Below are 24,700 nucleotides of genomic sequence, written 5' to 3' on the forward strand. Positions count from 1 at the left end.
TTCCAACCTGTTCCACTGTGAAATTTAAATTTAAAAAATGAAATGTGTAAGTAGAAATTACAGTTACAATATCTTACACATCCAACAGCAGCATGTTCTGTGTTTCTCAACTATCAGAGTCTACCTTTTCATTTGAGGTGCTAGTAGTAATCATTACTTGGGAGACTGAAGGGTACAGAAAAAGACCAAGCTCTCCACTGTGATTTGCCTCTAAAGTTTTAGGAAGCTGTGCACTACCACTAGAGTTCTATTAACTGATAAGTAACTTCTTTCAGTGTTTTTCCTCTAATAGAAAGCATCAACTTTCATTTATTCTTTTCAGTAAGCTATGACTTCTTCAGCCACTGACATGTCTCAACTCACTGGTTAACTCAGGAGTTTCCTCAACTGAAATTTTGCAGTAAAAAATGGAAAATGCAAAACATTCCCTTAATTGCAATTCATATAAGTACTTATTGTATTACTTTTACAGTACTTAAGCTGCCTGTTTAACACCTTTTGTCATTTTTCAACATCTAGGATTGTAAACTCATTTATGCAGGCTACAAGAAGCTTCTCATCATGACTGGCTTTACAAATGCCACACATCATCACAAGGCAAAATTTTGTTAGTCTGCATGTAAGAAGTTTGTTTGCAACTACTAGGATTAACTACATAATGTTAACTCTCTTCTACTTAAAAGATCTGTGCAAAGAACAAGGTATTATTTATTAAGAGTCAAAACTCTGAAAAATAAGTGTAAAAATTCTCACAAGGCATCTATTTGACATTTTGATCCATGGTCACCTTATTGCTGCTATTTCTCCTACAAGAATTTGTGAACAACATTTGAAATTCACAAGAAGTGTGGATATACAAGTTGAAAGGAAGATTTAAGCATCACAGGATACTGTAACAAAAACATGACATTCCTACTGCTGCAAATAAAATCACATCTAACACCAGTAACAGAAATTTCACTTGAACAGTGTCTGAAACAATTTCATATTCTCATTCAGCTTTTAAATTTCAGGCAGTAACCCAGAATTTTCTTAATTCAGACTTCTGACTACTGCTAAAGACTTAACTACATGTTAACAATCTCTCTTCCACACCACCTTCAGCCACAACCAATACACTGTACTTGAGCACATGGTTCATCCCAATCATTTAACACTGGTCTGTAAAACTTGAAGCTTCATTTCTCTTCAAATAATTCATCCCATTTTATCTTTGCCTTTCCTTTCCCTTCCAGCACCCTCTTGCCTCTGAAAACTAAATTTTTGCACTTGATAATACACTGCCTTATTAGGCAATTCTGTGACTGAAATCTGAAAGACTTGTCCAAAGTACCTGATGACATTTGCAAAGATCTAGCTGTAAATACATTTAAATATACTCACAGCTCTCCATTACCTGTTGGTTATGCAGGTTCCCACACTACCAGACTGCCCAGGCTATGAATACAGGCACATTCTACAGACAGAATTTGGATTCATCACTTGGGAGCACTGCATCTGAGGGCTCTGGAGCAGGATGCACAGCACCCAAGCAGGAACATCAGGTATATCAGCATTATATTTCTAATACCAGTGAAAATGAGGAGAGTAGGAGAATCTGATAGTCCTACACTGAATCAGCCTCTCTTCAAACACTGTTCTTTAGCTCCAGCTCTACCAGGGTGAGCCAACTCCTGCAGAATCCCTTGGGCTCTCCACCCCATCCTTCCCAGCTGCCCAAATTCCTGCCTAACTTACCTATTGGTTGGAGGACAAAAGCCATTGTCACTGCTAGAATGCTGGAGCAGGAAGCATGCTCCATCCACACAGACAGCTCACCTTCCAGCAAGACATTTGTGAGATAAGCAGGAAAGATGGTATTTGTGTTTTGTTTGTTATTTTTTCTGACATTCCTTACGTTCCCTCTCTTTCTCTCTCTCTCTCTCACTAGCAGACTTGGTGTGATTGTTCAACCTTCAACAGTTGTTAATTCTCAGACAGCAGCTGAAAATTAAGAGTTATCACTGAGTAAAATGTTATTTGAATAACTAAAATAAAGTTTTGAATTTAAATCAGAATAAACCTTTTCTGCCAGCAGGGCAGAGGTGTGGCTGAGCTACCAGACACAAAAGATACAGAGTCAGTATTCAGGTATTCAGTTTCCACAGGTCACAAGCAGCAAGCAGTTTTATATGTTCTGTAACAAAAATAAAACCAAAACAAACTCTGACTTTTCCAAAGGAAAGAACATACAACAAAAAATCACCATGCTACCAGCCATCTAAGATGAGTGTTGATGAACACCAAATTTTTTTGCTAGCTTCAAAAAATACCCTTGTTTATTTTTAAAGAGTAAAAGATACATCTTCTAAAGCTAAGTATCACGTGATAAAACTTCAACTGAATGACTTTAATCATCATCAGTGGTTAGCACAGGCCTACTTTTGTTCTAAGTATTATTCTGAATCACTAAGCTTCTCCAGTGCTTTCTCTTTCAGTACAAGGTATATAATTTACTAATACCCATTTAAGATGCTTTAATAGCACAGAGTTGGTTAATCAAAGGCATGTCTTGTCTGACAAGAAGACTTGTTCAGAAAGCATAACAATAGAGAGGGGTCTGGAATAAAAAGCCTTTGCTATTCGGATCAAACTGACTGAAACATTCCATGGTTTGTCTGGGAGAAGAGGGAAAGTGGATTTACAAGAGTATTTTTAACATCAAGACAAGGCAACAAGCAACCTGATATAACTCTGAAGTTGCTCCCTGCTTTGAGATGGAAGTTGGCCAGATGACTTTCAAAGGTCCCTTCCAAAAGACATTATTCTACTGGACTAGCACTTACATAGAACTTGAGAAGAGCACCATCCGAATTGCAACACCAGGATCTTCTTCCCAAATACTCATGAGCAGTGTTCAGCAGCATGAGAGAAGAAGGCAACATAGGGCTATCAGGACTCACTGGAAGAAAGAAGTTGGCAAATATTTAAGGAGCACATAACTGAGTTAAACTCAACTAGCCAATGCTTCATCTGACAAAAAAAAATGTTTCCTCTGTGGCAAGTGATGTTTGCACGCCCCTCAACTCCCTTCAGCCAGCAAGATCAGAAGACAAACGATTTTTTTTTTTTAAATACTTAATTCCAGAGCTAGGACCTCAGTTACAATATGTAAAACTGAGTAATTAACCCACCTTCATCTCCCTGGTTCTGCTGCTGCTGCTGACAGCAAAGGGATCGAAAAGCATCTTCCTCCTGCTGGATGATCCTGTGCAGAATTATCCACGGAAGCACTGAGGAGACGTATGGTTCTTTTGGTTCTTCCTGGACTGCCATGCTGCAGTCTATGATCTAATAAAGAAACACACATTATATGGACAAAGGAATACCACATAACTGTCAGGTGTGAATCCTTTGCAAAAAACCCAAAGTTGGCAATGTGCTTTATCCCAAAGAGATCACCTGAAGTGAAGTCCCAGCTTCTCACACCGAGCAGCAGTTCAAAGGTATCTGCTGGTAGTGATTCTAGGACAGATGTGCTCAGTGTCTCTAATGTACTGAGATGAAGACTACAAAAGTAATGCTCATCTTCCCCCAACCAGAATGTAACCCCAACCATCACTGCCAGTGGTGGCAATTCAGACAGCAGCTGCATCTTGCTGCAGGTCTGCAGCACACACCACCTCTCTCCTACTGCAAGTGAACAGCTACCTGAATCAGGTTGTTTGTTAACCGAATGAGGCTTGGTGTTATAGAAGAATCTTTCAGGATGCTGCTGACTGATGATAATGAAGTATCTATTCCTGTGAGCAGCTGTGTTACTGTAGCAACCCACTCTTCTTTAGCAGAGGCTGCTGTCATATTAATCATCTGCTGAATTGCTTCATTCAAGGCAACTTCGGAGTGTTCAAAGCATTGCTTGTAGTCTTTCAGTTTGAGCAGGGAGTCCTAGGAAGGAATGGAAATATGAAAAAAAAAAAATCTATTGTTAGGATGAAGGGTTTGTATGAAACCATAAATGCACAGCAGGACAAAGCAATACCCTATATATAGTTATTTCATTGCAACAACAAAACACCTTTAAATATGACATTAAAAAGGGACAGCAGGAGATGCATGAACCCTGGATGACAGAAATACAAGCAGGGACTAAATTTAAAAAAAAAAAATCATCACTGCTTTAACAAGAGATGCAGTAAAAAATATTCAGCAAAGAGCTAGCTACAGTATCTAGTGATAGGTATTTGAACAGAGGTCCTACAGAAACAGGGTTTGGAACTTTACGATCCTGTGCCACCATTTTATTACTTCATAAATAATGAAATAATTACTTCAACTATAATGTCAGCATTAGAGCAATGCCCCCCTGCTTCCTTCTGTTCTGCCAAGTTTGACTCCTGAGATCACATGGAAGCTGTAGGATTTGGTTCAAACCAGTTAAAAGAACAGCAGTATGGTTTTCTGCAATCTTTTTTTTTTTCCCCAGAGAGCCCAACAGGCTCAAATTATTCCTACAGTAGAGTTCAGTTGTATGCTTATTTTCACAGTGTCAAATTGACTATATCTATAGCTATTATACTGGATGGGTCTATCCATGGTGTGTCTTTCATGCAGGACAGAGACACATCATAAAAATTCTTCACATACTAGATAACTTTCAAGTTTCACAGTGGTGCTTAATTACCATACAGTCAGCACCAGCAAAAGCAAGAAACATCTACAGCAGATGCAGATAGCACGAATGATTCCATAAGATGTCTCTGCAAATGATTCAAGTTTATTTGAATTTACAGTTTTTCTGGCCATCTAGTCCAGGCCTCAGACATCTTTAGCCACATTCTCAGTTACTAAAGCTGGCATGTTGTTGATCATGTAGATAAAACTATGATGTTCAGATCATTCACAAATGTGGTTCCACATTCTGCTTTGTAAGTAAGACTCATTAACCATTAACACCCACTCTAAATACCCTTCCATCTAGTTTTCATGAATAAGTCTTAATCCCATACTTAAAAGATTCTTAAGAAACAAAACAAACCTGTAGGAGAAGCAGCTGTGCTGGTCTCTCTGGAATGGATGTTACAAATTCCAGATGTTTTGCTCTACCATAACCATTAAAGCACAATGTTGGACGAAGCAGATGCACCACTGCATTATAATCCCCTGCTTCATACAGTCGCTGGATCTCTTCCAAAGACTGACATCTCTCCAGAGATTTTAGGTTCTTCTCAATCTGCAAACATCACAGATGGCACAATCCAACTTTCAGTTTATATTTACATGCATTTGACTGCTGACATTTCTCTCAGCACTTTAGCTATAAAGCCATGTGAACTCTACAGCTATATCCAGAAATATAAACAATATAAACATCTACTATCATGGAATACCAAGCTGGAAGGGACCTCAAGGATCATCTGATCCAACCTTTCTTGGCAAAAGTATGGTCTAGACAAGATGGTCCAGCAAGAACCCTGTCCAGCTAAATCCTAGGTGTCCAGCACAGGAGAAACCAGCACTTCCCTGGGGAGAAATGGGAATGGCTGACTGTTCTCACTGTGAAAAATTTCCCTTGTATCCAACTGGTGTCTCCCCATGAGAAACTTGTACCCATTATCCCTCATCTTTTCCATGTGAGTCTCCATCTTCTTTGTTGCTGCCCTTCAACTACTGAAACGTGGTAATGAGGTCTCTCCTAAGCCTTCTTTCCCCAAGTCTGAACAAACTCAGTTCTCTCAGCCTTTCCTCACATGCCTTCCCAGTCCTTTGATCATCTCTGTGGTCCTCCTCTGGACCCTCTCCAGGTTTTTTTTTGTATAGTGGATACCAAAACTGAACACAGTATTTCAGGTGTGGCCTGACAAGCCCTGAGTGGGATTATAACTTTATCTCTGCTGATGAAGACTTTGTTGATGCAACCCAGCATCCTGTTGACTTGTTTTGCTGCAGCAGCACACTGTTCATTCACAATGAGCTTGCTGTCCACCAGGACCCCCTGATCCCTTCCCACAGAGCTGCTCCCCAGCCAGGTAGATCAGAGACTGTGTTGAACTTCTGAATTATGTTTTCCCAGGTGCAAGGCCTTACATTTGTCCTTGGTTCATAAGGTTCTTGTTAGACCACTCTTCCAGCCTATCCAAGTCTTCCTGCAAGGTAGCTCCTCCTTCTGAGGGGTCTAATATCCACTCGTTTTATCTGCAAATGTTGTCAGGGTACACTTAATCCCATCATCCAGACCACTTAGGAAGACATAAAACAGCACTGGGCCCAATATTGAACCCTGGGGAAGCTCACTGACAGTTTGAAAGAGCAATTTACCATCACCCCTCTGGGTCTGGTCTGTCAGCCAGCTCCCCACACACACTTCACAGGTCACAACACATCACTTTCTCTAGGAGAAGACTATGGGGAACTGTACTGAAAGCCTTGGAGAGATCCAGGTAGACACTGTCCATAGCTTGTCCCTCATCAACCAAGCAGGTTACTTCATCAGAGAAGGCAATCAGGTTTGTCCTTAGTGAATCCATGCTGGCTCTTCCCCATCAATTGCTTCATTTGACTTGTGATATCCCTCAGGAGGATTCATTCCATAACCTTCCCAGGGACTGAAGACCGATGGGCCTAAAATTTCTTGGGCCCTCCTGTAAGGCCTTCTTGCAGATGGGGGTGACATTAGCCTTCTTCCATTCTTCTGGGACATCCCCTGATCTCTATGGCTTCCCAAAGATTATGGAGAGTGGCCTACTACATAACACTTCAATCATTACACACATTTTTAATTACTACATAGTTTGAGATCAGTGCTACAATGATTTTTTTTACTTTTTCCCCTCAAATCACACATTTCTACATTTCAAGAATACATCCAACAGATGGAGTTCAATGTGAAGATGGCATCTCTTTGGTTTATCCCCCAAATGATGGCATGATCATTTGGTTTATCCCCCAAAACAGCAATAGAAAGACTAGCAGATGGACATTCTTTTGTTCAAAACTGTACACAATTTTTTACGTGGAAAACAGACTGCTGAAGGTGACACTTAAGAACAAAAAATAAAAGTCTGAAAACCTACTGTTTTCATGCAGCTGCTCTAATGTCTTTATCTTGCAAAAAAGCACCCTTAAGCTGTATAGGACTAAGAGATCCAAAAGATGCTTTTTGAAAAGGAGATGAAACTATGAACCTTGTCCTTTCACCGTTAGAAAAATTCTAGGACAGATACAGTAAACTTCCATCCCAAAAAGAGCTAAATCATAGGTGAGTTTTGAAGCTGGGGAGAATACATGTGTAAATTCTTACCTCTTCCAAAGAAATAACAGAATCAACATGTAGGTTTGGTAACCTTATTACAACGCTGCATTCATTGCCAGCCTTAACTTGCATTGTAGTGGAGCTCTGCAGCATTTCAGTGCAGATATCATAGTTTTCAAGTGCCTGTTCCATGTCTCCCTAAAGAAACAGCAGAGGAAACAAACAAACCAAGCAACCTAGAGTTCTGCCTGCAGCAAGGGTTTCTAATGCATGCAGAAAACATCTGAGTATTAGCTTAGCACGTGGCAGGGTGTACTTCATGTCCACTTCTATGCTTAGGGACAGTTAATTATAAAAGTAAAATGAAATCACTATGTATAGAGCTGATTTTATCTACATGCTTAAGTGAACTGAGATTCCTGAATCAGCTGTAGCTTCTCTGAACAACACTGATTTTCATTTGAGAAAAGTCTTGTTAAATCAAAGGTAAAACCAACCTGCAGTGCCAGAAAGCGAGCTTTCAGCCAGTAAACCCGAGTGACAAACTCCATCCAGCCCTCCTCAAATAAATCTCTCTGTGAGGATGCAAGTGACAGCTGCAAGAGGTCTCCCAAAAAATGGGTTCCTGGGAAGTCAGGACCAAACTTTCCATTCACAGAGGTAGCAGGGCAATTTCGTGGAGAAACTGCAAATTAATTAATTGTATTTTATTACCCCGTTGCTAGCATCCCATGAAGAGAGTCCTGCAAACTAGGATTTCAAAATTACTGATCAGCAAACAATTGATGGGCCAATAATGTACAGCTCTGAAAGATAATAATTAAGAAAAAATATTTCCTGGAAATATTTCTTCATATATATTGAGTGCTTTCAGTCTGAACACCCAGTTCTCACCTGTAGAACTCTTCCCTTTTGTCAGTAGCCACTGATCTAGTTGCAGTTCCATGCAAGAAAGGCTCATCAGCATCATATCCTTCAGAAAATGCATGGAGATATCAGAAAAGAGCATACAGTAAGAAATACATTAAAAGAATTTTAAAAGCCACCACTAAATTTGTAAATTACTTCAAATAAAACGTTCAACTTTTCCTCTTGGGATTTCTATTCCCAATCTATAACTACTTCTTCCTCTTCCTAAAGGTATATAATACCATTTACAAATCAACAGGTACAAAAGAAAAGAATTCTTAGAAGCAGCATTAAGTAAAAAGGTCTCAGCTCACAGAAGAAGGTGACCAGAACCATGTTGCTTGATGTCAGATACAAAAACAAGGCTACAACTTTTTTCTAATAGAAATTAAACTATATTAAATTGCTAAATCATGCTAAAAGGATGTTTCCAGAATACAGACGTATTGAATTTTAAGATATAAAACCCCTGCATCTTAGAATTTTTTCAGTATTTATCTCCCTGAGACTAAATCAGTACTCCAGTCTTATCAGCTTACTACTGCTTGCTGTATGAAGTTCAGAAGTATATTAAAATCATCTGACTATGGATCTCTGCCAGGTGGCATTGTGCAGTGCTGAATATACCATTTTCTGATTGAATTCATAGGAATAAGGTCTAGAGGTCCAGATGTAAAAAAGAGATGCTCATGAAAAACCATACACATTACCAGAATAGTCCTTTGCAATCTTAAAATCCCCAATTTATTACACTCAGGAGAACTTGCAGTTCAAGTTTAAAATAAATTAAAGGTTAAAAAAGAATAGACATGCATGAGGACAGTGATTTTTAACAGTATAGCTACAAAGTCTTGGCTGTTTAAATTTTACATAGGAGCAAGCAGTTATGCAGTGATAATGAGAATCAAGGGAACATCTTTATAAATATATTTACATTTGTTTAAAAAAATATATTTACACCTGAAAAATATACAAAAATACAAAAGCTGCAAACAGAAGAAGGAAAAATGCTTCCTTACCTTGATATGCTGATTGCTTGAGTCCCTCAGCAGTGGATTGGGAAGACTACTACTATGCTTCCTCCAGTTATTATAGATACTGAGGACCACCTCACACAAACCAGGAGGCCACTTCACTAGGAACTTTTGGCTGACAACTTTCAGGTATTTCATCATCAGCTCCAAGATCCCACCATTGTTTAGGTTATCCAGCAGGAATTCATGAACATCCTGTTTTTCTAGAAAGCAGATAAACACCAAGCCATACATATTTAAGGTTGAGGCAGACCATAACTTGAAGGAAATAGTTTTAGAGCCTTTTATGCTCTGATCTGCCAGTGGTTCTCCTGTACTGTGTGCATACAGAATGAAGTTACTGTGTTCCAGTCTGCTTAAATGGGAAACTTCACACAACAGAGCTCTTGCATACAGTATTTTAGCAGTCCTCAAGACTTAAAAAAAAAAAAAAACAATTAAAAGTCACAGCTTTTACCATCTGAGATTTAAAATTATACTTTTAAAAATAACAGACGCTTCTGTATGTTCTAGAAATTACAAGAAAATACAGAAAATAAATTGTACAGTAGGGAAGAAACAAAAGAAAAATAGGGTTATAATTAAATCCTTACCAGATTCCATAAATGTTGTAGAATCAAATGACATTCTATGTGGCCCAACATGCTGGAAATTCTCCTCTTTGATTTCTGACTGCACCTCATAATTATTAAATGCATCTTCCTCCTCCTCTGGATCCAATTTCCTTAATCTGTATGAAAAGGGCAGCAAAAAACATAATATCAACAAAATCCTCACTCTTTCTTTTGCTAGGAAGTGAAACCTAAACATGGCACATGAATATTTTAACAGGGAAAGTACAATCACTAAGGCAAATTCAGAGATTTACAACTAGTTCCCTGATTTTATCCAAAGATTATCTTGTTTATCTTATACATTTTGACTTCAACACTGTCCACAAATTCAGTTTCACATTAGTAAAAGCTTTCTTATTTTTCAAGTAGCTTTGACTTAGTTTCACTAAAAACAGTTTTATTAAATTTATGAGAAGCCAATGCATCGCATCTGCTTCTAAATAAATAAATTCATAAATAAATTAATTAAAATGGTGGTTTAAAGGTCAGGGAATATCAGTCAAACAAAACCCTTCCTCTACTCATCTCTTGCTACTCTTGTAATGGAAACTTTTGCTGTGCAGTACCTGGAAGGAAGGAATTTCACCAACAGCTCTTGAAAGTCAACCTTCTCCTCTTTTTTACACTTGGTGTTCCGGACTCTTGCAGATCTCCTTTTTGCTGTTTCACCACTGTCTTCTGTAATTCTCCTTCTCTTCACACCCTTCTTAGATTTATCACCTGCAGATATGTCACCTAGAAACAGAATTTAAAAAAAAATAATTTAAAAAACCCCAACAGATACTGACAGGTTACATTGCCAAACAAAATGTGGATAATCTTGTGTTTGTTTTAAAAAAAAATTATTTGTGGCTGATATTTTATTTCATTCTACAGCAACACTGGAGATTCACAGATTTCCTTCTGAAAACAGTGACAAAAATTAAAATTAATTTTTTTAAAAATCACCTTAGCATAAACTTTAGCATAAACACTTTAGCAAAACTATGGCATTTTGCATAAAAATGCTGGTCTGAGGCAAGAAGCAGGCTTACTAAAAATTCTACATTTCATTACTCATTAGAATTCATTATTTTTGTCTTTAAGAAGTTCCTGAAATAGGAATCAGAGGTGCCTGCCTTTAAGTCAAGAAACACCTGATAATTCCTGTAAATATCAACAAAATACTGGCAACTTCTTGATAGGTTAAGATATGTAAATATATAGAGAGAGCTACAGTATATAAAATTCAGACCTTTTGCTACATATTTCCAATAAATATAGCCAACAGCTCAAGTTTACTCTGGTTCTAAAAACAGGAAATTAAGTCCACTGTCCTGAACACTGCTCCTCTATCTTAGTCAGCAATCAATGTTTTTTTGGCATTTTAAGCACATCCCTTTTCAAATACCAAGTGTTAACAGAACTTAACTTTATAGAGCTCAACTTTTTTCCTATCAAATGTTCTACATATGCTGAAAAGGTTCTGAACCCACCAACATGCAGTTTAAAACCTGCATTTCCCAGTGCTTTTACTACCCAGACAAATAGGAAAGGTATCTTGAATCTTAAAAGTACCTTGCTCACCTACAGCAGCTCCTGGTTCCAAGGAACTCTGACTGTGAGTTGGGAAGTTGGGTGTTGTTGGAGTATAAGGTAACACTGGCTCTGGCACTGTCACCACAGGATTAGTGCTGACAGGGGTTGGCTGAATAACACTGACAGGAGTAGAGGTAGGAGAAAGAATCAAAGGCTGAACTGGGTCTCTGTATTCTGAGAGATCAATTCTCTTGCCCAGGCTGGGTCGAGGAGGGTCACACGTGGTGAGGTGGTGATACATGGCAAGTAAAACTTCTCCTAAACACTTCCACCTGGCATGGGGAAACCAAATGGCAACACAACTTCGTTAATTCTTGTAACACAACTTTCTAAATTATGTTTGCAAACTTTCCAGCATGCCACACTTCTTCTCCAATAGCTTAGAGGTATCAAGAGCAGCTTTTCAGTGGGAGAGGAATGCACATTTAAGAGCCAGCATCTGAAGAATCTCTCTCTGTATTTCTTACCATATGGACCACTGACAATTTCAGACCTGGAACAGAAATCCTTGGGAGCTTTCATTCTAGAATACACCCCACAGAAAAACAAGAACAGAACATGGCAGCAGGCAAAAGTTTTCAGAGGAAATTGGTGAGCTGGTTGGAGTAGGAAGGATATGAGTCAGTGATGTGCCTAATCTCAAAAAATGTCTCTAACTAATAAAGGTCTATGTAGTAGTTGCAGATAAAATTACTCATATTGAACACTACAAAAGGCAGTATCAAAGGACCCATTTTCAGGTTCTGCACTCAGTCAGTGAGAATAAAAAAGTCTCATCCTTATCCACAAGTAGAAGCAACTTCTCTGCACAGAAGCTACATGCAGATTCCATTAATATTCAAGAAAAATATGTGCCATAAAAAACCAAACAAAAACCCCAAATCTTTATGCCTCAGTGATGACATATAGCAATTCATTACTATCCTTACCTCTTACCACAAATAAAAAACTGTAATTTGTTTCCATTATCCCAATAAAAAACATTTTTCAAAAGCTAAACTTACTTCTAAGTTCATATACAAACCAGTCCTACATTAAAAATCCAGTAACACAGTTGGAATGGCTGCCAAGTAATTCTTAGTTAAAACTTTTTACTGTTGTTTGTTTGGTGTTTTTTACATCACCTATTTTCATTCAAAGGTTGAAAGCTGACAGATACAGGGCTTATGCTAAAGCCATAAGCACACCCAACCAACTTATAAACTCAAAATATGAAAACACTGGAGGGTTGCTTGCTTGCTTTAGGAAAAAAACCAAACCCTTCTGAAGAAATTTGAAGTCCACCAAGCAGCTTCAGAGAAACCTTTTAAAAAGAGAAAATGTAAATACATACGTGAAAAAGGGAATTGGCTGGACCAGTTTGAGGTCTGGTTCTCTTTCCCTCACTAGCAAAGCTTGTCTTTTCTTACGTAGCTCCAGGGCTTCATCAATGATCCTTCCTGTTTCAGCTGCACTCACATTTACATTATGGATAGACATGTCACTAAGAAATAATACAAAAATAAGATGAGCTTCTGTTTATTGGTTGGATTTTTTTTTTAAAGCCTGTGGAGATTCATTTGGTATCTTCCAATTATGTAACAAAAATAAACAGTATTTAAAAAAATACTCAAATAAGATTATTTTACAAACTTTGTAGAATGCATATAGAAGCATTCACCATCCAAAATCTGATTTTTTTTCTTAATTAGGAAAACTGCAATTAATGTTGCAGCAATCAGCTGCAAATAAGAAAACTAAACCAAAGGAAGATGATTAAAAGAAATTTATGTATGAAAATAAGCAAGCACCACACAAACTGAATTTTTTCCCTCTTCCTACCTCCCTCCAAATATCCTTACTGAAGATCATTTATTCAGCAGCACCAACACTTAGACAGATTTGTTATTTAGAAAGCAGCTCAACAAGATACTGTTAGAGCTCAAAGCATGATATCTTACTAGCTTTTCTGAACTGCCCCAAACCCAAAATTTACACTCCAGGTGCAGAATATACTATAGGATTCTATTCACCATTTGAGGAACATTCTTAAGGAATCTTTCCGGAGGCAAGGCTGCTCCTCAAAGATCTTCTCCTTCAGAACCAATCCTTTGCTATACAGACAGTCTTTTTCCAGAGCTTTGCAGATAAAATACAAACATGCTGACAGAGAAATAGAAATTGAATGGTCAGTCATCACTTAGGCTCATTCAATAGCTCCCATTATGGGGCTTCATATACAACACTGAATTCCAACTAAATATTACAGCTACATAAATGAGACCAATAGCTTTGCAACACATAAAAAAATTACATGCATATACATTAACATAACTTATGTCTTCCTATTATATCCAGAAAAAGAATATAATTGGGATTAAACTATTTCTGCAGTACATGTTATTTACTTTCAAGACTCTACTCCTGCAAAAAAGAAGTTAAAATCATAAAGCAGAATCACAAGCAATTTACCATTTTCACCCCAGCAAATGCCTCAGCTGCAGATTCCATTGGTGTAACAAGCAATGGATCCCACCAGGTTTTCACTTGTGTGGGCAATTACATGAAGAGAATTAGGACTTTCCTAGCAGGACAAGCCTAAGGGATCAGATTCAACATTTCTGCCATCTTGCAACTTCTCTCCTAAACTTCCTTTGAGTCAGATGATCTACAGGATTTTATTCAAATGTAAAATCTTCCAGACAGTTGTGTCAACTGCTTTAACTACAATTAATCACACCAAGCCATTAATTAGACTGCAGCTTTATACCCAGATCCTGGGTGTATGGATGTAGCTGGAGATAAGTACAAAGATATCAAGATACTTTGAGGGAGAAGAGTCTACAGGGAAACTTCTTGAAGTGGCTCTGCTCTAAGAGACCACAGGTATTTATTTTTAGAGTAACCTGAATTGATACAAACCATCACACTTCATCATGAAATAGAGAAATCTCTATCATACCCAAACACACTGGGTGTGCAAGGTACACTTTCTCCTATACAACTGCATTGTTATAATTTTTTATTGTTATGTAAAATTACAAATATTTTGAGAATTTTTTTTGGTGTGCTGTACTTACTTGTGTAGTCACTGAGTGTGTACAAGATGGTGATAAGGTTATCTAAACAAGGCCAGTGATCAGGATTGCACCTGAGACCTTCCTCAAAAGCATGACGAGCCAGGGGGAGGCGGATGAGTTTTATTGCCACACGACCAATTTTATACCACAGGTTGACATCAGTGGAGTCCAGCATCACAGCCTAGAAAGCAGAATAAACAGCAGCATTCACACCTCAGACAGCCACATCCACTTCCCTAAGGGGACTGGCACTGCTCTAGTTTTCACCAAGGATACTACTGGTTTGGGGACTGACTGGCAGACCAGTTATAACACATATTACATCAGAAAGTACACAGATTTCAGATAAACATGCAAATGGTGTATGCTGGAAGGGGTACATCTATATTTCAGCAAGTTTTTGCAAACACTGAGGCTCCTATGCTTTGTTTCAGCTGAACTGTACCTCCAAATAAAACTCCATGGCTGTCTCTAGGTCATCTCGTTGGGCTGCCAGTTGTGCTAGGTTTTTATAAGTGGAATATTTTAACATCAAGCCTGGATGTTTCAGCCCCTCTTTCTCATCACCAGAAAGAACAGCCTAGAAACAATAAAATAAATGCAAGGCAGGCATCAGGACTCAGACAAGTAAAAAGAGCAGCAAGTAATCTGCCAATTGATAACACTGGCATTTCCAATTAGCCAGTAAGTAATGAAATAACATAAAATAAAAATAAAAATAGGTTTTAGAGTTTCTTTCTTCAAAGGTCACACTGACCTCTCGTAGAAGGCGAATCTCAAGCAGCTCATGATAAGCTTTGGCAGACTCCTCAAATCGGTCATGCTTCTGGAGGTCCAAGGCCTTGTGATACAAAGCAAAAGCTTCTGCTTCCTATGGTTTAAAAAAATACAGCATGTTAAAAATGACCGAGACTCAATATTCTGTTAATGGTTTAATTTAATTAATAAAATCGCAATAAGCAAAACAGCGCTGGGTGCGTGGGGAGTCCCCGCTCCACTCACACACACAACCCCTAAAACTCTGGAATTACCTTTTATTGATTACAATTCTATGCATATTCAAAAGAAGGTGGGTTTACATACATATTCATAGAATTACATCATGCCATTTTAATATTCATGATAGGCAGAGTCTTCTTTTGGAGAGATATCCGGGGGTCATCAGGGGGTCTCTGGATGAAGTAAGAGGTCTTCCTCAAGCTTTAACTTTTTACCTTTCTTGATTTCACTGACTTCATTATGTTGTTACAAGGTGATATCAGCCCCTAGCTATAACTTTCCCCTTATCTGCTGGTTGTGACATCTTTATGTTCTTTTTGTGCAGATGTTCACATTCCTTTGGTGTCTAGTTAGCCTTGGCAGTGTCTTAAGAACAGGACCTACACTTCTAATTATCTTTGAGATGGAAGTTAGTCTCATTAGGGCTTTGTATTGTTCACACTGTTTCAGTGGAAAATTACATGTCTCAACTGCTTTGTCTAGCCCCCTATTCACTTCTTTCTCAGTTTAATTCTTTCCTGAATTTTACTGGTTAGGAATACAAATTCATCAACACATATTACACAGCAGAATTTGTAAAGCAACTTTATTACGTACACTTACTACAACTTAACTGTATTATGAATATCATTAGTTTCACACTTTTAATACTTTAAGCTATATAGTGATTCACATCCAGACTGTTTAGCTCAAGGTCACCCTTACTGACCTAAGATAACTCATCCAAGTGAAGTTTTAGCTTGCTGAAGGAGGGTTCAAGAGGTAAGATAGCAATACAACTTTCTTAACATAAAATAATAGATGAACAAGAGTGGACAAGAATCCACAAGAATGGACAAAACTCTCATTGAGACAAAAATCCACTAAGGAAATTGTGGATTTACTTACTTGGGCTTCCTTTGTCTGTGTCTTATGACTTTTGAAGGTACCTTCATAGTCATCCTCAATCGTGGAGCTCGCATTCAGTGCTGCGATTCGAATCTGGAACAGTCAAGATGTGACAAGAAATGTTACATCAGCACAGGTCCTGGTTTCCCTTGCAAACTGGACTTTTCTCATTCTTTTACTTTATGTGGCAAATGGACTACACTGAGAGCTCTCTATATGAAGTTAAAAGAGATGCAAAAAATGTAGTCAACTCTCCCCACATGTAATTCTGTCAGAATAATCCCCTCCCTAAATCAGATGATAAAACATTCCCAGTGCCTTGTAAGCAATGTTCCCTAGGACATAAAAATTACAGGTTTGTTTTCAATTTCTTAATTTAACAGTAGCTACAATCACTCCAAAACAAATGTTCTCATTATGTCAATTTATTCTTAGCACCAGCAAAAGAGAAAATTTTTTGTATCGTTTCTACCAAAACATCTTAAAACCATCTCAGTAAGACCTTACCATGTTCACAGATATTCACACCTTCTTTTTTTCAGGATTAGGAGGAAGGGCCTAACACGAGCAGGTCTGGAAATAAAGCAGGATCAGAGTATTTATTCTGCCCAGAATGAAAGCACTCATAAGTAAAAGACATGCTGGAAATACTTTAATCAATAACCAATTAACCACCATCCAATGATCAGTAACCTATGTCACCACCACCCCATGCCAAGAGATAAATTGTCCTACCACCTAGGAATAATATTAAATGAATTTTAGCTAGAGACAGGGGCTAAAATACAAAGTTAAGTAAATTCATTAATTTAGGCTGTCAAGACTCTAGTCCTGGCAGAGAGAGGAGACTAAAAATATTAGTAACAAAACTACAGCTGTAAGGTTATTAGCAATATATTGATTCCTCTAATAACAAAAGGTAAAACAAAAAAAGCTTCTTGAATAGTCTGACCATGAATCATTATAGCTTATTAGCTTATCTCCAGTTATGTTAGAAAACATTAAGGAAGTTTTTCTGTGCCTGTTATCTATAGCACACCCTGAAGTGCTCTCTCACATCTAGAAAGCCCACCACTTGTGGATATTTACAGAAGTGGAAAGGGAAAAAAATGGAAGGTATCTGAGTCAGACTGATACACAAGGCTGTGGTGGATAGTCAGCCATTGCTCAAAATACTGCCTGTGACTGAAAAGTCCTCTGATTAAAAATATTATTACTGCTATCCCTTCTACAGACCACCTCTAACACAAATGGAAGTTATAGCTACTGCATAAGCACTTAGATTAACTGGATCTAGGCAAACAAAAAGAAACAGAGCTTATTACTAATTAATATTTCTACATTCTGAAGGAAGGATACTTATATTTTCAGTCTTTTTTACCACTGATAAAAAAGGTTAAAGGGGGAAATATAATCTATAAGCCTTTTTTTCTCATAACTAAGCCTGTAATTTGTATTCTATTAAATACTTGAAAAATAATGTTAGGAAAGGCAAAAAAACCATAAAAGATATCTGTGCTGCTTTTTTAGGAATGCTTTGCTATGTGATAAAACCATCACATCCACTCAAAAAAAGGTGACACATACAAGACAGGCTAAAAGCAGTCTTTAATACTGGAGAACACATTAATAGAAGAAGTCTGGAATTAACCACAGCAGGAAGCAGTGGGAGTTTTGAACTATAAGCTGAATTCAACTCACACATCATCCTGATAAGTTCTACATGTACAGGTAATTATGTTTTGACAGAATTTTCATTCACTCAGCAACTTTGCTTGCTTGACACTAAACCACTGACAACTGCAGAGCAGTGAAGCATTTTGCTCTTTAAGTCACTAAACAAATATAACTAAAACTTTAAATCTCTTCCAGAGCAGATTTCAATGCAAAGAAAATACACACGCAGAGACTAACTGAACACTCCAGCTTTTGACAGAAGGTGCTGATGTTTATGACATCCAGTTAAATCAGACTGCATGACCCCAAATGACTTAAAGATATGCCTTTATTCAGAAATATGCTCTAGTCTTGCCAAACCCACATCATCTTGCTCAGGGTGACATAGGAAGTCAACAGGGGAGGCATTACAGCCAGGAATTTACATCTGTGGACAGACCAGTGAAACTGCAGCTCCAGAAAAGGGGGGACAGCAATTTTAATCCTACTTCTTATTTATACAGAATTTTTGTAACAAATATTTAGCACCTCTTCTCTCTGGTGTGGCCAGGTTAAGAGATCATAACCAAACAGTGCAATGGTTTTGAAAACAGGGCAAGGATATTACCTCCACACAGCTTTTGCAATGCTGTGCCAGGGACATGGGGGGGGGTTGTTTAATTTATTTTTTTAAACCAGACACTGCACATAGTTGCAAACCTGACTGCAGACTGAGTTACAGCAGCATCATAACATGCAAGAATTGAGTCTGTCACTTCAAGCTCTTTCAGAAGAACATTGCTCCATCAATTAGGTGGGGGGAAAAAAGCTTGATCAGTCTTGAATATAAAGCATTACAAACCGGTTTGAAATCTTTCAGCTACAAGAGGGTCTCAGCTGTGAATCTGTGGCTATGGCAGGTGAGCACACCCTCAAAAGGCAGCAATGGCCCTTTAAAGCCTTTTGCCATCAAACTCTTCTCTCGTTTTACCGAAGTAGTTTAAAACCCCAGTAAACATTTCAAATGGCAGCTCCTGTCCCCACTGCTTGTGCGAGTCTCAACTTCAACTTAAGGAGCAAGGGAGACCTGGGCTTTGCCGGCTTTTGTTGTTGCTGCTACACTTGGGATCCACACACTGCGAACACACGTTTGAAAGGAATAAAAAAATAAAAGAAAAAAAAAATAAAAGAAAGAAAGAAAAAAGAAACAAAGCAATCACTGGATTTTCGCTTTGTTTCGGGTTGGTCTCTAACCGCAGAGATCGCATTTCAGCAAAAGCCGTTTAACTGGTAGCTTCCCGCAAAGAGGACCGGGGACGCGGCTCACACCGCCCGCCGGGCTCCCCCCTCTTCCCGGGGAAGGCACAAGGGCCGAGGGAGGGCGGGAACCCACGTTTACCTCAGGCCGTGGCTCCCCGGAGGAGAGCAGGCGGGGCCCCGCCGAGCCGGGCTGTGGCCGCTGCTCTCACCGGCGGGCAGGGCGGGGGGCAGAGCCCCGGCGGCTCCTCAGGCCCTTCCACGGGACACTCACCTGCAAGGCCACCCCCCGAGCTGCTCCCCGCCGCGGGGCTCCCGGTGCGGCTCCTCAGGCGAGCGGCGACTCCCCGGGGACGCGACCTCACCGGCGGTCTCCGCGGCAACCTCCCCACGGAACACAACACGTCAATAAGCAGGCTGCTCATTGGCCGAGCTGCTGTTCCACAGCCAGCCAATGGACGTGGGGGGCTGAGGGAGGCGGGAAGGGGCTGAGAGGCATTGCGGGTTCGCCGTGTGACGTGTGTGTAAAACGTTGAATAAATTCCTGATGCCCCTTCCCAGGCGTTTGCCAATCATCCCAAACTCGGTGTTTGGGTGTTTTTTTTTCTCCCGGGCATCTCGCAGCGGGAGATGGGAACGCGTTTCTCTGTCCCTGGGAAGCGAGGGAGGGGGTGGGGATGGCGGCAGGTGGAGGAGATGAGGCAGCGACCCAGCCGAACGGTGACCGCCTCAGTTCCTCGGAATCATTTTATTTAAACGCGAGGCGGCCATTTTGCAGCGAGTTTTCAAAGAAAGGGAGTGCAGCCCCCTCCCCCAGGGCAGCAGCGGTGTGGGAAAGGCTCAGAGCAGACAGAGCCTTACAGGGACACGCTCAGGCCTTGACCCATCGGTGGGATAAAATCACATTTGAAAGCCTCCCCTGGTCACAACGCTCTGGTGACACTAAGCCTGTGCTTAAGCATTTCACAGAATCAGCATTTAGCACTGCGAGGAACAATCCTCTTCATCACCAATACATGAGCCTCCAGGGTCCTGTTTGGGGGAGAAAGGAACACCCATCTTTTCACCGTGACAAGGAACAGGGCAGCCCCACACAGCTCTGCTTGAAGGGTGACTTTGAAAGCCACTGTGCTTCCCTAACACTCCGTATATACATATATATATATTTACTAGTCCATAGTGCCCTTCAGCTGCTCAGGGCCTCTCTGGTCCTCTGTGTAAACACAAAGATTGTCCTCACTTCAAAGGTTGGAAGCAATGGTTACACAGTGCTGGAAATCGGGCTGTTACCTTTGAGTTTGCAAATATGTCTAAAAAGGGTTCCCAAACAAAGCAAGCAAGGCCATTTCTGAGAGCAGAAATATTCACTGTAAGAGGGTAGGCCTGGAAAGTTTCAGAGTCAGTGCAACCACAGAAAGATCTACCAGAGCTGGGATATTAAATTCAGACTCAGGCAGGCTCCATCCCATGGAAGCAGGGCGATCCACACTTAGCATTCAAGGAAGAAGGGGGTTTACCACATTATTGTTGAGCCCTAGATAAGGGTGGTGTATCTGAAGTTCTCCAAATGGGAAACAAAAGCAACAAAAAGCTTACAACATTCAGGTTTTTAGCTCTCAGTACTTGCAGATGGTTATCATGGCTGCCCATGTCCCCAATGCTGTAAGCCAATAAATTCAACCTTACCAAAACAGGCTTTGATACTTTTTATTAATTATATAGTGTAGCCCCCCCATAGCCCAACACACAAATTTGTGTTTGGTATCATATTTCTGACAGATTTTACAAACACAGATGATATTTATGATGCACATGGAACAAACCAACTTCAAACGGTAATTCGATTATTTTCAACTATCTTAAGACCTCAAGTCATAAACAAGTAAAACTCTAATCAGAATGCCAAAGGAGTGCAGAAGCACCCTTCAGCCTTGTGTTCACATGGACTTCCATGTCCTGAGGACACGCTCTCACATCCTTTGAGCTCCCTGAGCTCCCTTTCACGAAGTGGAGAAACAAAATGCCATGCATATTCCAGTTATAAAGTGAGGGAGCATATGGGTCCTAAACCACCCAAAACACTACCCTGCAGGAACCGTGAGCTGAAAACACAACTGACAGAACACAGTGAGATGCTGCGTCAACCCAAAACCCCCTGTAACAGTGGGGTGAGTAGAACTATTTTGAACAACTGAGTGAATGACAGAATTAAAGCTGTCAGTAGCAGAACCTTCAAAATATTTTCCTGTGGCACAGTGCAGTTCTTCACAAAAGACTCTCCCTTACACACTGTCATCGGCAAACATTCAGCCATGGAAATCTTGCAGAGAAATAAGTTTTTAGGAGCAGCCAATGGGGGTGGTAATGCCAAAGCACAGAATCTGGTATGAGCCTTAAATAGAATTATATAAATGCATAAACTTCCTATAATCACATCCCTTTCCCAAAAGGGCTTTTGAGGAGCCTGAAAAGAGAAGAATTTGACTCCCAGGTCTTCTGAGTCTGCCCAGGACACTTCTGCTGCCACAGAGAAACAAAAAGAAGGATTTTCCTGCCTTGCAAAGTATGAGGAAATTTGGATGAACCCAGGAACCTTCCTGGTCCTCAATAATGCCATATGTGCTCTAGAGTTAATTTTTTCTACTACATTAGAGCTCCTTCTCAGCCCATATATTGCCATCACCACTCAGGCACAAGCAGTGAGTGCTACAAGACAGGCTCGAGACAAAGACCTTGAACTATTTTAATAAAATTAGTACAGCTGATTGCCTCACTCTTCAGCTTTGTGTTCAAGGTACGCAAAGACAAAAGTGAATTATCAGGTGAAGGTGCAGAACTACACGGATTTGATTATAAGAAGAAACAAGTAGATGGAGCTGGTCATCTCTACGTTGTTTTCATCATTGCTTTGTTCCAAGAGGCCACTCAAGCAATCACAGGAATGTCATGACTGTCCTGTTCTTTCCAATCTGCCAGGGCTCCAGCGGGTAAAAGCGGATGACAATCCTTTTCAGTTATAAAAGCAAAAAGTGGACAAGAAACATTAATTTATGATTAATATTATTCCTGTCCAATTTGCAGCAAGGTAGAAAATCTGCACTAAGCTCTCGCTGGCTCAGATGATGTTAACTGAAGCAAAAATAAGCTGGGTAGGGGCAAGTTTACAAAGAGGTGCCAGACTGGATTTGAGCACTGTTAATGCGAAGTATGTGCCCATTTCAGAAGGACCCAAGAAGTAAATCATCTTGTTGACCACCCAAGAGGCAAGGAAATGCTATAACTCTCTTTGGGTAGATGGTGAAGAGGGGCAGGGAGGGACAAGCCTTGTTCCAGCATCTGGCATGGTGACCCACTGCAAAGCTCTACCAACACCCAGGGTCTTGTGTCAACGACACCAACCAGAACTACTCATCTTCAGAGAACAAGTGTTCCCAGACTGTTCAGTAAGTGCAAACCAGTTTTACCTGGACATAAGCCATGTGTCTGGGGCTCAGCATCCAAGGACATTCAATGTTTGCAAGCGAGCCTCGGATCTAGATTAGACCCGCATCTCATATAGGGCCCGGAAACCTACATCAACACCATCATCACTTTGTACCTATGTTGCTGTGGTCCCACAGCCTCCCACAGCACACCCACCCGATACAAGAGCCTCTCCCGGTCCCGGGCCAGGCCCGCACTCACCGCTCAGGGCCGAGCCCCAGCTGGGCCGTCAGGAAGTCGAAGAAACGGGCGCTGTGCCGCTGGTTCTGCTCCGCCGAGCCCACCACGCCGATGGAAGAGACGTGCAGCTGGGCACAGGGCTCTGCAGAGCCGGACACCACCATGGGCAGCCCGCTCCGCACCGTCACGTTCACCCGCTGCCGAAACAGGCACTGTCAGGACCCGAACCCAGACCCGGACCCGGACCCGCCGCCCCGCGCCCCGCACTCACCTCCGCCGGTTTGCCCAAGATGTCAGCGGTGGCAGCGCAGAGCCCCTGGGCCAGCCCCGGGGGCAGCCGCTCAGCCGGCAGACTGGTTTCCAGCTCCACGAACGGCATGGCGGTTCTGACCCCGCTCCTCCTCCGCCCGGACCCGCTCCGCCCCCCGAGCGCCCCGGACAGCCCAGCCCCGGCGGGGCGGAACCGGGGGTCTGGTGCCCTTCCCGCCGCTCCCGGGACAGCCTGGAGCAAGGCTGACCTGTACTCAGTGCTGGTGAGGCCACACCTCGAGTCCTGTGTCCAGTTCTAGGCCCCTCAGTTTAGGGAGGATATCGAGGTCCTGGAGCAGGTTCAAAGGAGGCAACTGGGCTGGTGAAGGGACTCGAGCACAGATCCAATGAGGAGAGGCTGAGGGAGCTGGGGGTGTTCAGGCTGGAGAAGAGGAGGCTCAGAGGAGACCTCATCACTCTCTACAACTCCCTGAAAGGAGGTTGGAGCCAGGGGGGGGTTGGGCTCTTTTCCCAGGCAACTCTCAGCAAGACAAGAGGGCACAAGAGGTCTCAAGTTGTGCCAGGGGAGGTTTAGGTTGGACATTAGAAAGAATTTCTTTACTGAGAGGGTGATCAGACATTGGAATGGGCTGCCCAGGGAAGTAGTGGATTCTCCATCCTTGGAGATACTTAAAAAGAGACTGGATGTGGCTCAGTGCCATAGTCTAGCAACCGCAGTGGTAGTGGATCAAGGGTTGGACTTGATGATTTCTGAGGTCCCTTCCAACCCAGCCAATTCTATGATTCTATGATAAGGTGATGAGGGTCTTGCTCTCCCACTGCCCCTCGCCCTATGCCAGCCCCAGGCAGAACTTTGGTTTTCCTGTTTAACCCCAGTTGCATCCATCCGCTGGCTTTCGGGCTTTGTACCGTGGGAGATGTGTTAGAGAGTGTGAGAGCAAAAAATGGTGTCTCACTAGCAGAAGGCTGAGATGAGTTTTGTGATGGCCCTTTCTGCCAACAGGAAGACAGTCTGGTCACTGTGACAGAGATCTGCCTGTGCAGAGAGGGCTGGGGCTGGCAGAGCAGTGAGTTATCAGAAAAAAAGCACTACAAGAAATTAAAAGGCAAGCAGAGAGGTTTATTATTTTAACCGAAATATATCATGACCAAACAAGCTTCTGCAATCAGGACTTTGAGCTCCAAAGTTGATGAAAGTGCCCCTGGCAGGCTGTGTAATTCACAAATCAGAACAACCTAATCTAGAAATCATTTTCCTCAGCTGCTGAGCCACTCACTGTCCAGTGAGGGGTGTATGTGCCCATTTACAGCAAAAAGTTACCAACTAGTGAGATTAAAAGATCATCTTGTTTGAGACACAGCACTGTTGTGAAAATGGGCCCTGTGTAATGTGGTTTTTTTGCTTTCTGCAGTTCTAGACAATCCTAATGAAAACCTATGGGAACTGCTCATTTTTTCTGCTGGAGAAAATGCTTGAGCTTCACTGCTGCTAATGAAGACAATACTGGCACAAGGAGCAGTGTAGATGAACCAGTCAGCAAA

The 24,700-nt window shown here is 41.0% G+C and overlaps 2 protein-coding genes across 2 annotated transcripts in view; both read right to left on the reverse strand.

Moving 5' to 3' along the window:
• CABIN1 (calcineurin binding protein 1) overlaps nucleotides 1-19,666 on the reverse strand; it is a 105,003-nt gene extending 85,337 nt beyond the window's left edge. Inside the window, exons 1-19 of the mRNA XM_071763301.1 lie at nucleotides 19,500-19,666; nucleotides 16,820-16,885; nucleotides 16,313-16,405; nucleotides 15,183-15,296; nucleotides 14,871-15,005; nucleotides 14,426-14,606; nucleotides 13,379-13,508; nucleotides 12,700-12,849; nucleotides 11,346-11,638; nucleotides 10,355-10,523; nucleotides 9,768-9,904; nucleotides 9,160-9,377; nucleotides 8,126-8,204; nucleotides 7,729-7,916; nucleotides 7,280-7,429; nucleotides 5,018-5,212; nucleotides 3,691-3,927; nucleotides 3,174-3,330; nucleotides 2,826-2,941 (exon numbers count right to left, since the gene is read on the reverse strand). Of these exons, the coding sequence (XP_071619402.1) occupies nucleotides 2,826-2,941; nucleotides 3,174-3,330; nucleotides 3,691-3,927; nucleotides 5,018-5,212; nucleotides 7,280-7,429; nucleotides 7,729-7,916; nucleotides 8,126-8,204; nucleotides 9,160-9,377; nucleotides 9,768-9,904; nucleotides 10,355-10,523; nucleotides 11,346-11,638; nucleotides 12,700-12,849; nucleotides 13,379-13,508; nucleotides 14,426-14,606; nucleotides 14,871-15,005; nucleotides 15,183-15,296; nucleotides 16,313-16,405; nucleotides 16,820-16,822 (2,745 nt within the window). The 5' untranslated portion in view covers nucleotides 16,823-16,885; nucleotides 19,500-19,666. The remainder of the gene's footprint in view (nucleotides 1-2,825; nucleotides 2,942-3,173; nucleotides 3,331-3,690; nucleotides 3,928-5,017; nucleotides 5,213-7,279; nucleotides 7,430-7,728; nucleotides 7,917-8,125; nucleotides 8,205-9,159; nucleotides 9,378-9,767; nucleotides 9,905-10,354; nucleotides 10,524-11,345; nucleotides 11,639-12,699; nucleotides 12,850-13,378; nucleotides 13,509-14,425; nucleotides 14,607-14,870; nucleotides 15,006-15,182; nucleotides 15,297-16,312; nucleotides 16,406-16,819; nucleotides 16,886-19,499) is intronic.
• Nucleotides 19,667-20,917: 1,251 nt separating this feature from the next.
• Nucleotides 20,918-24,246, reverse strand: LOC139805188 (D-dopachrome decarboxylase). The gene is made up of 4 exons (XM_071763304.1): nucleotides 23,970-24,246; nucleotides 23,160-23,406; nucleotides 22,910-23,085; nucleotides 20,918-22,231 (listed from the first exon to the last, which is right to left on the reverse strand). Exons 1-4 carry the CDS (start codon nucleotides 24,038-24,040, stop codon nucleotides 22,159-22,161), a joined length of 567 nt encoding a protein of 188 aa, XP_071619405.1. The 5' UTR covers nucleotides 24,041-24,246; the 3' UTR covers nucleotides 20,918-22,158.
• Between the last annotated feature and the right edge of the window lie 454 nt (nucleotides 24,247-24,700).

Source organism: Heliangelus exortis, chromosome 19, assembly GCF_036169615.1.
Source record: "Heliangelus exortis chromosome 19, bHelExo1.hap1, whole genome shotgun sequence".
Lineage (NCBI taxonomy): Eukaryota > Metazoa > Chordata > Aves > Apodiformes > Trochilidae > Heliangelus > Heliangelus exortis.